General features: G+C 48.8%; 1 protein-coding gene across 2 annotated transcripts; it reads right to left on the bottom strand.

Annotated features, from left to right (window-relative positions):
* Nucleotides 1–5,514: 5,514 nt before the first annotated feature.
* IL1RN (interleukin 1 receptor antagonist) lies at nt 5,515–13,185 on the bottom strand. Of its 2 annotated transcripts, XM_045287145.1 has the most exons (6): nt 13,098–13,185; nt 12,903–12,993; nt 12,706–12,757; nt 8,976–9,064; nt 7,597–7,709; nt 5,515–6,288 (listed from the first exon to the last, which is right to left on the bottom strand). In XM_045287145.1, the coding sequence occupies exons 2-6, from the start codon at nt 12,952–12,954 to the stop codon at nt 6,073–6,075; spliced, it is 522 nt and encodes a 173-aa protein (XP_045143080.1). In that variant the 5' UTR covers nt 12,955–12,993; nt 13,098–13,185; the 3' UTR covers nt 5,515–6,072. The 2 variants fall into 2 exon arrangements, with proteins under 2 accessions (XP_045143080.1, XP_004708053.1); XM_004707996.2 differs by lacking the exons at nt 12,903–12,993; nt 13,098–13,185 and having other exon boundaries at nt 12,706–12,821.
* Nucleotides 13,186–13,835: the final 650 nt, after the last annotated feature.

Genomic DNA, 13,835 nt, shown 5'->3' with positions numbered 1-13,835 from the left:
AGACAGTCTTCTGTGTGGAAATCCCCAATCTGTCAACCCTCCCCTTGAACGAGTGAAGAATAGGCCTGAGGGAGGGCAGTGACCCCATCAAGATCAAACACCAGGTTTATGGGCAAGCTGGGGCTTGGCTCCCGGAACCCAGAATCTGAGCAAGAAGTGACACAGCATGTCTGACTGGGGGACTCCATCAACGGAGCTGCTTGGTAACCAACCCGTCATGCCACAGGGGTCCTACCACACAGGCCTCACTCGTTCCTTCCGCTGAGCTCATCAATTCCCAAGTGCTCCCTCACTCACACCTCAGGAATGTGAGGCTTTTTCTTTTCTGGACACTTGTACGTTGTGAAGTCTCGCAAAACTGCTTCACCACATCCATGCCAAGGAATGGGATGTGATCTATACCCTCAAGGCTTCCAGTATTCCCACCTGAGCTCCATTATGAAATGAATTGTGTCCTCCCCCAAACATATTAGAATCCTACCCTTTAGATCTGTGGGAGAAAGAAGAAGCTGCCCACTTCTGTAGGATTGGCCACGGAGAACTTTATGAATCACAGCAGAATATTGCCAGACACAGTGCCCAAAGTGGAGCACTTTCCTTCCGGTTGGAAGGTACTCAGAAGGGGACTTGGGAAGAGTTGCCTCCTCACTATAGAGAGATTCTTAATGACACAAATGGAGGAGAGCTTTTGGGACATTCATTTGCTGATGAGTCACACTCAAAAATGAGAAGAAACATTGGAATGTGGGGTGTGCAAAGGGAGATTGAAGGAATATTCAGATATTGCTGTATTACTGTATCAAATATTCAGAATATTACTGTATCAAAAAGAATTAGTCGAAGTTCAACCATTTCAAAGGTAGCCTAGGATTAAGAACCAATGTATCAAAGGAAGAACTACAAGCTCTAATGCTTTTAAGGTATTAGAGAAAAACCAAAGGTGCAGGAATGGACAGATAACAACAGAAATAATTTTATTTTTCATTTTTAATGTTTTTGTGAGCAGAATATATGAGGAAAAGTTTTGAATGGATGAGGCTATTTCCACCCAGTAATTCAGAGTCAGAGGAAAGGGTGCCCCAACTCTGATGGAATGAAGACAGAGGCCAAAAGGCAAGAATAAAAGAAGCAGAGGCAGTCTAGAGGATTCTTGGCTCAGTTGCTGTGCCAGGTTGACCTTGAGAGTCAGCTGGTGACATGCAAGCTTGTTAATCACCACTAGCATGCCCCTTTAGGCATGGCCATGCTAGGCTGCACTCAGCTCCCACTGGAAATATACATGGTAGAAACAAGAGAAGAAAACTAGACACCTGTATGCATTTCTGGGTCCTTCCACTAGAGGGTTCTCTTTTGCCTGTGGCTGGTTCACTATGCTCACTGAGAGGGTAGAGCTGAGGAATCCACGATGTTTCTTCTTCTCTCCTTTGGCCAGCCTGAGAGATACTACACTTGCAACCCCGAGTTCTGGGTAGCAGTGAACAAAGGCATCAATGGACAAGGAATGTGGGGACCTCAATGACTCCCGCTTCTCCAATCAACAGCAACAACCATGTTTGATTCCCCCCTCCAGCCCTGGGCTCTGTTCAACAGTCCCCCAAACGCAAATGTCCACCACCTTCCAGATTCCTGTTGACTGGGGTGGGGACTTTGTCAGGCAGGCTGATGAAGCACTGGAAGCACTCGGTTGTCTATGTCAAGCCAACTGACAGAAATAGAGCTATTCCAGTGTTCATTGCAAAGAAAGGTGATCCAGTAGAATGCAGATATTACCTAACATCACATGCACATAATATTTTGCTTAAGATAATGGAAAACTGTCACAGCAGTACCTTGGCAGAAAGCTGTGGAAATTCCAGTTGGATTCAGAAGAGAACATGTTATGGGGGAAATCATTGCTGATGTCAGCTGGATCTTAGTCAAAATCAATACAATACCAGAAAGATATTTACTTGTGTTTTATTGACTATGCAAAGGCATTCCACTGTGTGGATTGTAACAGGCTGAGTATAACATTAAAAATAATGGAAATTCCAGAATACTTCATTGTGCTCACTGGAACCTGTACAAGGACCAAGAAACAGCTCATCAAACAGAAAAGGGGAAAACTACATAGGCTAAAATCAGGAAAGGTGTGTATCGGTTGTATTATTTCATCATATTTACTTGACCTGTTTGCTGAGCAAATAATCTGAGAAGCTGAACTATATGAAAAGAACCTGGCTTCGGGATTGGAGGAAGGCTTGTTTACACCCTGTGATATGCAGATGACACAACTTTCCTTGCTGAAAGTTAGGAGGATTTGAAGCACTCGGTGATGAAAACAAAAAACTGTGTCCTTCAGTATAGACTGCAATTCAGTGAAAAACAAAACAAAAACAACAACAAAACACCAAAATCCTCACAACTGGACCAATAGACAATATCATGATTCATGGAGAAAAGATTAAAGTTGTAAAGGATTTCATTTTGGATTGAATCCACAAGCAATGCTCATGGAAGCAGCATTTAAGAAATCACAGGTTTGCATTGGGCAGATATGCTGCATATGACCTCTTTAAAGTGTTGAAGAGCAGCGATGTCACTTAAGGGCTAAGGTGCACCTGACCCAAACCACAATATTTCCAATAGTCTCATATGCATGTGAAAGTTGAACATTGAACAAAGAGAACCACTGAAGAATTGGTGCATTTGAACTATGGTGCTAGCAAAGAATGTCAAAAGCACGATGGACTACCAGAACAACTAAATCTGTCTTGGGATAAGTCTGACCAGAATGTTGCTTAGAAGTGTTCATGGCAAGACTTCATCTCATGCACCTTGGACACGCTCTCTTGAAAGACTAGTTCCTGGAGAAGGCCATTTGCCTGATTAAATGGAGGAGCAGGGAAAGAGGAAGCTTTTCGTGATAGATTTGACAGAGTGGTTTCATGGTTTATGTGTGTTTAATGGGTCAGCCATTAAACCATGGACTTAACTATAGCACCAGTTGGGATGATGGTGCAGGATCAGTGTTTCATTCTGTGGCGTATAGTGTCGCTATTCTGAAACAATGTGATGGCACCTAACAACAACAACATAACTGTGGATATAATGTCATTTGGGAATAGGAATGTTTGCTAAGTTCATGAGTCTGTAGGGTGTGGTCAACCCAACCACTTTCAAGATATAAAAGTCAAGGAATCACAGAGAGCGGCAAGCCGAATGGGGAGCAGACAGATGCTACCTGGAGATCTCCAAGGACTCTTCCAGACAACAGAAAAGGATTTTCCCCAGAATGGATAGAGAGACTCCCTCTACACCTGGTGCCCTGGATTCAGAGCCCACCATTGCCCTGACGTTCAGGGAGAGGGTGTCCCTTAGACTTGCACAACCCGCCTGTGCATCCTGCCCCAGAGCAATCCGTTGTGAACGATGTAAATGGGAGCGTGCTGTAGATGTGCTGTGTGATTCTTTCCTCCCAGCGTGTTGGTACGAGCTGGGTACAGCTGGCTGTGACTTACTAATTTTCTTTGCTGTTGAGTGTATGAATGGCCGCATCAATATGCTCATTCGTCTACGGATGGATGTTTGGGCGCATTTCTATGTGTGGGTTATTGTGGACAAAGCCATGACAAGTATATTTGGCAGAGATCCCTTGCTTTGATGATACATAGGGAATGGTGGCCTGGAACTATCACATATTTACTGTTGTAATGCCCTCCTTCCTTTCTTATGGCAGGTATTGATCTTGTCAATGGTTCTGACTTTGTGAATGAGTGTCATTGAAAGTTTTTCCCTATCATCAACCTCCACTCTTTGTGTAAATAGTGTCCAGCCACTTGAGGGTTTAGTCTGCATAAGTCAACAATTCATTTATTGCAGTCTGAAGCCAGTTTATATTTGTATAATTTCCTTTTAAAATTCTATACCATGGACTAAATTAATGGCACTACCAACAGAATCACCTTATGCCCCCGTGGGGATGATTTATAATGTTCTCCATCATAAAATGATAATGTCTCTAAAGTGAACTAGAGACATATAAATCATTACTATGTGAATAGATTTTGGGCTCACCCTTAATTGTAGACCCAATTAAGAGCAATTAGTTCTTTTGACGTGGCCCCACTCAATGGTCATCCTGATGCAGAGATCACTGAAAAATCTGAGGGCCATCGCAAAGGTGGTGAAGAAACCAGATGGTGGCCTGCTATTAGAAAGAACAGTATCCGGGGTCTTACAGGCTTGTCTTCCAATAAGCAGGCTTCTAAAATGTCCACTAAACTCACATGGAAAAGCACACCAGCCTTTGAGATCCAAGGATTGTAAATAATAAAATCCAAATCCAAAGGAGGGAATGATGTCAGAGTTTAAATTGCAAATGCCCAGTTTGCAGAAGGCTGTGGATGACAATGGATGCCCCAAATCCATTTGCAGGGTCTGTATGTGGATGAAGCCTCCGGTGAATCCCCTCTGACCATAATCAAGGGATGTGAGCAGCTTTGCTATCAGACAGAGAGCGTTTAAAGTCGATTAGGGCAGCTGTGGTTAGATTAAAATGCAATACCTTATCATTTGCTGTCCCTTTTCACCCATTTTAAAGGTGTTTCATTTTTGCTATTTTTCATTTATTGAGATTTTTCTATGTTTTGTGCAGTCATTGTTTTTGCTTGTTTGTTTGTTTCCCTCCTGTTTATAGTTTGTCTGATTTTCTGCATGTGAAATACGGGTTAGGTAGATCTGCAGAGACAGTAACTGGATCGGGGCAGGGCAGGAGGAGGAGAAGTGGGGAGCTAACGACAACGAGTATGAGAAAAACGCTCAGATGGATTGTGGGGATGACTCTGCCATTCTTCTTAATGTGATCGAACGATTAAATTGCATGATATGTGATGGATGTGCCAGTTAAAAATATTACACAACCCCAAAACTATCTGTCAGGGAAAATGTAAGCTCAGGCTCTCCGAAGGGAGCAAGGCCGGAACAGGGACTCTCCTGAGACCTGAGGTGGGACAGGCCTGCTGACCGCACCAGCTTCTCCTCGGCTTTCCTTCCCTAAACCTGGTAAGGCCGTGGACACAGCTCACCAAGAAGGCGAGTTTTCGGTCTTGCTGTAAAACAGAAATCAAGTCCCAAGGAGTAGGAACCCTTTCTGCCAACCCACACTTGCACTGGGCACATCCTGAGCAGGGGGCCGTGTGCTTGGCCCGGCAGGGTCCCTGACACAAGAGACCTGCTCAGTCAGAAGGAGAAGGCAGAGGGATGGCTACTTTGTACATAAGTCTCAGAAATATTAAAATGATCAAGGGACAACTCATTCCTCCTGGGACTGGAGGAAAGGGTTCCTGGGGAGCTACGTTTGTTCTGGGCCTGAGGCGTTAGTGGAGTTATCATGGGAAGCGTTGCGTGAAGACAGACATTTCTGGCAGCTGCAAAGGTCCCCAGAAGGGATGGTGCTCAGGGTCTTGTACAGCAGGGTTCGGGCTTACGGGAACATTGCAGAAATTGGGGGGGAAAAAGGAGGCCAACAAAGTATACTGTTCATTTTTACATATTGTGACATTACAAAAAATAATGAGAGAAAATAAACACAGCCGTCTCCGTTCATCATCATTTCACACGCGCAGTAAGGAACATGTTCACTACCAGGCATAGACCCTGAACATCTTTGTCACAGACTAGCACCAACTTGCAAAAGAGGGTGGGGCGCCGCCTGGTAGGGGTCGGAGCGTGGAATGTGCTGGTGCACCTGAGGCATGGACGTGTGGTGGGCGAGGCGGAGTCGTGGGGAGAAGAGCGGAGACACTGAGACCGGGCAGGTGGATGGGGCCCAGGTGAAGAAGTCGGGCTTTTATCACGGAGGCACGGTGACGCTGAAGGGCTTCGGCAGAGGAGTGTTTGCGTTTTTCAAAGACTAACCTGTAGGGAGCTTGGTTAGCTGAGGAAGCTAGCGATTGAGTTCAGGTACCAGGGCTCTATAGCACCTTCTAATGGCAAGCCATGCCCAGGGGAGCCAGGAGTCCCCAAGCAGCAGTGGAGAGGCAGCTTCCAGAGTTATCCATGGAGTGGAGTGAAGGAGAGGCATGGGCGGCGTTACTGTTGCCCTTCGAAGTAGAATTGGGTGATCTTGGTGGTATCTTTGGGCTTATTGGTGAAGCTGACTGGCTTGTCCCCTTCAGACTCTGTACAGAGGTACCAGCCAGGGTTGGCAGCTGACTCGAAGCTGGTGGTAGGGCCATTCTGTGAGTGGAGGAAGGTGAAACGCTTGGCTTGCTCCTTGTTTCTGCCCAGGTCAGTGATATCCACTTCCTGGAAGACAAGAACTGGGTGAGAGCTGTGAACCGGAGACGGCCTGCATACCCATTCCACCTACAACGTGCCCTACTACGCAGTAGAAAAGGCCGGCTAAGAGTCCACTGGCAAGAGATCACCGCCCCCCATCCCCCGGGAGCGCAATGTGACAAAAAGTTGTTCATTGCCCCATATTGACTTTGGAAGTCTGGCCACTGTGGCCAAGGACCAATCAATTGGGCAAACATCTGACACCACAGCGGAGCCCAAGGCCTGTGGCCTCTGCTGCTCTGTTGGGGTGTGAGCCTCAAGGACAGGAGGTGGGTGGAGGCTGTGGGCAGAGTCGCTACATGAAATTCCCTCCTCATCCCTACTCCACCCAGGGCAGGCTGACCCCTCCCACAGAGAGCTCCTGTCTACTGAGGCGTGGCATGTCTTCATGATGGGTACTCAGATGTGGGTTAGCATCTAGTCCAACAAGCTCCTGAGTCAAAGGAACCTTTTTCCAGAGCTGGGCAACCACTAATATTGCACGGGATTAAGGAACTCAGGAATCTGATTTGGAACCCAACGAATTTTGAGTAGCTAAGAATTGGACAAGGAAGGTGCTGGGGATGGGGTTGTTGAAGAGTGTAGTCTCATATAGGTTTCCAGCAGGGGTCCCAGGGCAAGTGCATAGAGCACAGTGATTAAAGTTCCTCTAGACCAAGGGTTCTCAACCTTCCTAATGCTGCGACCCTTTAATACAGTTCCTCATATTGTGGTGACCCCCCCAACCATAAAATTATTTTTGTTGCTACTTCATAGCTGTAATTTTGCTACTGTTATAAATTGGGTGAGTCCTGTGAAAGGGTTGTTCAATCCCTAAAGGGGTCGAGACCCACAGGTTGAGAACCGCTGCTCTAAACTCTTACAATTGGTCCCGCATCAGACCAAGTCTTCAAGTGTTCACACCCTGTATAGTCCCCTCCCTTGTTGTCTTCAGACTTGGTCATTTGTCTGCATTGGCGGGTGGGACATTGGCAGTGCAAGGTGAGCAGATGTTGAATAAGCTATGGCACATGAAGGATTGTCCTTCTGGAATGCCACCAGGCTGTCAAGAAGCTCGGGGAGGCTGTGTAGACAGCCTGGAGAATGAGAAGGCATCCTGGACATCCTAGCTCCACTCCAGAGCCTGAGTACAGCAGGGACAAGAGTAACTCCAGCTCCATCACAGAAATTGCCAGACGATCCAAGTGTACCCATAGGATCATGAGAAAAATGAAACAATGGTTGCTTTTAGCGATGGGTGTTTGAGATGGTCCAATATCTGAACCGGGCCCTTACCTCCAATTGCAGTCGGACCTTGTCTCCGGATTTGACACAGGACAGCCACAGTTTCCCTGAGTGGAGCCCCAGGAACACACTGTTGGACTCAGCGGGCATCACCTCCACCTTCTCTGAGGACGAGTAGAAAGGAGGGTTATGTTGTAGAGAGACAGCAAAGACCTGAAGAGATGGAAGCCTGTACCCGTCCCGGTCATTTTTCTGACGCCCCGCATAGGACGGCCATGCCAGACCAGGGTAGCGAGACCCTGTGCTCCTGGCCTACACCCAAACTGAAGCTCAACCACGCATGTTGTTACTATTCTTAGTATTCCTCCAGCACGACCTCTGAGTCGGCTGCATGATTTCTGTCTTTCCTCACTTTCCCCAGGAGACCTGGGCCCCGAGTCGCTACGTGTGCTTCCCACGGGGCGGAGGACACAGCGACCCGGCATGAGTGGGCTCCTGTGGCTTGGATCGCAGATGGCTGGGTGACTTTGAACCCTGTTCCTCCCTTCGTGCCCTCCTGTCACCGAAAGTGCTCAGCTTCTCTGTGCTGCTGAGGAGCTCTGGGCCACAGTGGGCTGCTAACCTCACTGTCAGCAGTTCGAACCTCTCGACTACTTCTCTGGAGAAAGGCCGAGCTTTCTGCTCCACTGAAGAATGACAGCCCCGGGAGCCCACAGAGCCGTGCCACTCCATCCTACAGGGGCACTGTGAGTCAGAATCGACGGGAGGGCAATGAGTTCAAGTTTGGTTTTGGTGTTTGTTTTGTTTCATTAGGATGACAAGAAGGGCAGGAAAGGTAGGTTTTTAACGCCAGACAGAGGGCGAGAACAAGAGGGCATGACGGACGGGAGATGGAGATAGTACTATTCTCCATGACCAAGTCAGTCCCCAGGGATATGCTGACACCCTAGATGGCCAACGCTGCAGGAATCCCAGATCCAGTCACCCACTGCCCTCATTTTAATAAAGGGACAACATGGGACAGAACACACAAAGCTTGTCAGTCTAGCCAGCCCAGTGGGAGCCTGGACCAGAGCAAGCTAGAGAGCAGAGTCCACTAGTGGACACTGCATATGCCGTGTTCACATTGGATGGAGTTAGGAGCTTGAATCACAGAAACACGGGAAGTTTAATAGGCACAGGAAGAATGCATGGGTGCATTTTAACTTCTGGTTCCTGGCCCCTTCCGGCTGTTCCCCGGGACCACCCTGTGCCAGGCCGGTCCTCAGGAGGCCGGGCTCACATGTGCTCCCCATCACAGGCCTCGCTCCCCACCAGGTTCCCACATCACATGCAGCATTGCATCTACGGTTCAGTCAATGCTGAAGACTCAGGGGCAACCAACGTGCACTGGTGCCCACAGAATACCAGTTCTCCTGGCAACCACTCACCTTCTAAGTTAGCATTGGCTGCTTGCAAGTAGCCAGCAACTAGTTGCTTATGACTTAGGTAGAAGACCTTCTGGTTGACATCCCAGATTCTGAAAAACAAGAAAGTCCAGGTTGAGCTATAGTGGGCAGCCACTGCACACAGCACCTTCCCGGGTCTCACAAGCTCATGGACTGTCATAGAGGTCCTCCTGCTCTGCCGGGCTGTGCTCCCAGACACACCCAGGTCACGGACGAGGAGACTGGAGCTCAGACTGGCCAAGAGACAGGCCCAACACATGACCACATTCTGCCGGTCTCCCTGCCTTCGTCCTCATCTTCAGCTGATCCTCCCCAGGATCGCTGGGCCCAGTAGAATTTTCTGAGGACCGAAAGGTTCTGCTTTGGTACCATTCCATGTTGCTAATGAATTTTTTATTTATTCTGTAGGACTGAATTGGAGTGACGATTTAAATAGTCTCTTGAGACAAGTGGCTGTCTCAAGGGACTATTTAAATCGTCACTCCCACAGCATGACAAGTTGTGAGGGACCGTGAAGGAGCGCTGGTGGCACTGTGGTTAAGCACTCCACTGCGAAACCTGAAAAGTCAGTGGTTCAAATCCACCCGCCGCTCTGAGGGAAGAAAGATATGGCAGCCGGCTCCAGCCACGATGACGGTTTTCACAACCCGGTGGGGCAGTCCTTTTTGTCCTAGAGTATCATTCTGGAATCATCTCAAAGGCAACAGGTTTTTTGGAGGGACTGTTCACCTCTCAGCTAACTTATTTGGAGTCCCAGAGCCTTTCTTCCTGCTGGAAGTCCGGGAGGGCCAGCCGTCAGTACATCTCAGCCAGCTCACAGGGCCTGCCTTCCTGGCTAGCTCTCCCAGTGGCCTGGGGCTGGCTCCCCATCCATTCTACTTAGAGGAGGGCCCTTCTGCTGGCCAGGAGGTGGACCCTGCAACACCAGTTGCCCATCAGCAGGACTTTGAACCCTAAGTCTTCTCACCTATGGTGATGAGGATCCCAACACGCTGCTCATCAGCTTCCTCAGAGGTGTCCCTGCACGCTCAGAGAGGTGATCGGGCAAACAGTCACTTGCTTGGCCAAACCTGAAAGTTAGCGGCATCCAGACAACTCTGCCTGCGGGTGTCCTGTCCCCGGTGTGGCAGAGTAGAACTGCTCCGTAGGGCCTTCTTGGCCGCCAACTTTCTACAAGCTGATTGCCAGGCCTTTCTGCTGCAGTGCCACAAGGTGGGTTCCAACTGTAATCTTTGGGTTAGTATGCGTTCAAAGGGGGGGCTTCAAAAGTCAGAATGAAAAGAGAATGGAATTTCCCCATGGATTTCCTGACGCTCCCTTGTATTGTACACAACACCTGCCTTCAAGCTCATTCCGATTCATGGTGGCCCGGTGGGAGCTTTTGTACTCCATAAAGTTATGGGTGGTTGCTTGTCAGAAGTAGATGATCAAGCCTTTCTTCTGAAGTGCCCCTGAGTAGACTTGAACCTCCAACGTTTTAGTTAGCACTCGAGTACATTAACCATTTGCACCATAGACCCATGGGTAGCATAAACAGTTTGCATTTCCTACTAGCCTGACAGTCAACAAGTGCCACAGAAGAAAGACCTGGTAATAGGTTTCTGTAAAGGCTACAATAATAATGATGATAATGATAATAATAATAAAACCTATGGACCACGTCTTATCGGTAACACAGGGTTGGCCATCGGTAGGAATTGGCTCCTTTCTAATAGGTTAGGATAGGCGTCGAGTGCAAAACATGTGCGCCAACTAGGGACTTTGAAGTGCTTCGCACAGGTATTCGACCTCCAGAGGTTATTTTCAGTTATTTTTTATTTGTCTGAGAAGATGAACCATCTCCCCTGGGCACATGCAAGAAGCCATGGGAGTGCTGGATAGTTAAATATTGGGCTGCTAACCACAAGGCTGGTGGTTCATACCCCCGGCTGCTCTGTGGTAGAAAGATGAGCTTGTTTGTTCCCCTAAAGATCCTTTTTAAGGTCAGAAATCCCCTAGGGGGTCACTGAATCCGGTGTACTCAATAGTAGTGCCTTTCGTGGTTTGGGGCACATGGGGTTGCTATGAGCTAAGATCTACTAGAAGGCACTTGGTTTGCAGCTTGGCGGTTGTGGGTGGCAGGGAGAAAAGGAGTGGGTCGATCTCCAGGGGGTATCACCTGAGCTCTCGGTTGATAAGAGGTAACACATGGTAAAACCCAGACTTGCAACTGGTTCTTCTCAGTTCCAGCCTGGCCCAGGAAGCAAACTGAGAGCGGATCTTTGTAACAGATGGTGGCGGCACAAGAACAGGAGAAGAAAGGTCACCGGCTGATGCCTTGTAGAGACTTCATTCCGCTCTTAGAAGACAAGGGTAGCATGTGCATTGCCAACTATGGAATCTCTTAAGCTGGGGCTGGCGGGGGGCGTGGAGAAGGTGCCACATCCCGTTGTGTGTCACTCTACACAGTCCTGGCAATACTCCAATCTCCCACACCAGGCTCTTGAAAGGGTTCACTATACCCTTTCCACATCTTCCATGCCAAGGCCTCAGCCTGCACAGCTTCTCATTTTAATTCGCCTCCTGAATCAGCAAAATTTTTTTTAAAATTCACGTCTGTTCTGAATTCCCTTTATTGGTCGGCTGAACCAGTTTGAAGCCCTGAACAAACTCATGGGAAGCAGCAGTTGCCTGAGCCTGAGGCCATCTGAGGAAAGGAGAAGGGCTGGCTTGTCTAGGCACGTATGCACACACGCTCACACACTCCCACACTCCCCCAGTCACGGAGGCTCTGTCTGCCCCTTCAGGCTGAGAAGCGGAATGACATCACTCACTTAGTCATTCAGTTCCCCACTACTTCACTCCTGCGATGTCACAGGGCCGGGAGTCGCACAGCCTAGTACTCCCTTCTTTATCAACATCAGAGTTTGTCATTTCGACGACAGTCTGACTAAGCAAGCCCTTGGCACAATGTTCAGAATCACAGCAGACCCACATTCACTTGAGGGAAGGGGAGGGAGGAAAAAGAAACTAGCTGCTTCCGAAGCAAATTTAAATGTTTGTTTAGAAAAGGAAGAAAGGGACATCTCCATCAAGAACCCTGCAGAGCAGAGCTGGTCTCTACCACGTACGTGGTCACCATGGGACAGCGTCCACTGGGTAGCACCTGGTTCTGTTTTTGTTTTCCCTTAAAATAGAAAGGGTTTATTGCTTAGTTAGTAATGAGGAAGGGGGCGAGAATCAGTGCGTTCCGGGGACAGAACTCTCCGGTGCACATTTAATCTTCACAACAGCCCTGTAAGGCAGGCAGCTGGTGACCATCAGTAACCTCCTATCAAAGATGGGACCCTGGAGTCCCAGGTGAGTAGGATCCCTCGCCCTGTCAACTTCCGACAGACATAACCGAGGACCCTATCTGGCACGTTGGACGATGGTCACTCACGTGCCTGCCTGCTGCCCCTCTGCTTCTGCAACCAGCACACTCTGGCTGACCCAGGCTCCAGCCTGGCGCTCTGGTTTGTGCCAACGACATGCTGAGCTGTCAAAGACAAAGTCAGCTAATTCCCTGCTGTGCTTCCCACCACCGGGATATTTTGACAGACGAGCCCCGGCTCTTCCTAGAACCCCAGCCCACTCGCCTGTTCCAGCTCAAGGCCAGCTCTCAAAACCTGCAGAGTCCAAGAGCCGACCATTCTTTGGCCGTTGCCCCCCAGCTCCTCAGAGCCCTGCTCACCTGAAGGTTCCCATGCTGTGGCGTCTTCCCCGTGTGGGCCTGCAGGCAGTCTCTGAATGGAACAGGAGAAGGAGCAAAGAGATTAGGCGGCAGAGGGTACACCTGAAGATGTCCATCCTGCGGCCACGACAAGACCAGGGAGACTGCCATGTCGACCCCAGAGGCGCTGCTTATAAACAAAGCGACTGAGTGCTCACCCAAACCGGGATGTTGTGGCTCTGTCCTGCTCGGAGAAACGGAAACGTCCATTTCCGAAAATAGAAACGCTCGCTGTTGTCACTTTCAACCCTGTGGAGTGTCGCAATCGCAGTGTCGTAAGGGACTCCCTCCCTCCCTCCCACCCCCTCCCCTGAGCAATTTCCCCCAAGTTGAGATTTCTAGTTCCCCATTACCGAGTTCCTGGGAAGAAGAACGCATGAAAATCAAGTCTCCGCCTCCCACACTCAGCTAGTTGACAGGTACCCCCTGAGGCTGTTGGTTAGCTTATTTAAATAAATGAATAAAGAATACACACATCCCACTTTCATGGTAAAGCAGGGAACACTGTGAGCTCTTTGAAGCTTGTGGTCTTGCGGGACTACAGACCTAACTCAAACCCAAAGCTGTTGAGTTGATTGACACTCCTACTGACACTGTGGGGCAGAATAGAACTGTCCTATGGGGTTTCCTGGTTGTCAATCTTAACAGAAGCCAACTACCACCTCTTTCTTCCATGGATGGTTCGAACCACTGCCCATTAAGTTAGCAGCCGAGTGCTTTAACCACTGAGCCACTAGGGATCCTTGACTGTAGACCAGGGACTTGCAGAATCTCCATAATGGATCAGATAGTAAATATTTTCAGCTCTGCAAACCAGAGTTCTCTGTCATGACCACTCAATTCAGCTGTTGAAGTAGGAAAGCAGCCACCGACCAGATAGAAACATGCGCGTCTGATGGAACTCCGGTACGATCTGATTTGTGAAATCAGGTGGTGGCTACACCAGGGCTTCAGACTAGATGTTGCCAAGCCCGCCTCCTCTAAAGCAAAGTGGGTCCTTCCGGAGGGGTGCTTGGAAACTACACCTTTAAAGTCAGTGTCTCGTGCAAACGGGATGGCCTCGGATCCCATCTCTTCTACTGGCCATGTGT

This window comes from Echinops telfairi, unplaced genomic scaffold (genome assembly GCF_000313985.2).
Source record: "Echinops telfairi isolate 266 unplaced genomic scaffold, ASM31398v2 ScPeMD7_11;HRSCAF=52, whole genome shotgun sequence".
NCBI classification, from domain to species: Eukaryota; Metazoa; Chordata; class Mammalia; order Afrosoricida; family Tenrecidae; genus Echinops; species Echinops telfairi.
The sequence above is the reverse complement of the archived record's forward strand: the minus strand, read 5'-3'. Positions and strand labels throughout refer to the sequence as shown.

Excerpts from the sequence above, each read along its gene's own strand:
- IL1RN (XM_004707996.2), bottom strand. The coding sequence starts at position 12,821 with ATGGACATCTTCAGGTGTACCCTCTGCCGCCTAATCTCTTTGCTCCTT. Across the intron at positions 7,710-8,975 it reads AGCCAATGCTAACTTAGAAG|AGAAGGTGGAGGTGATGCCC; the intron begins GTGAGTGGTTGC and ends ACTCGTCCTCAG. Across the intron at positions 6,289-7,596 it reads AGGTCCGACTGCAATTGGAG|GAAGTGGATATCACTGACCT; the intron begins GTAAGGGCCCGG and ends CTTGTCTTCCAG.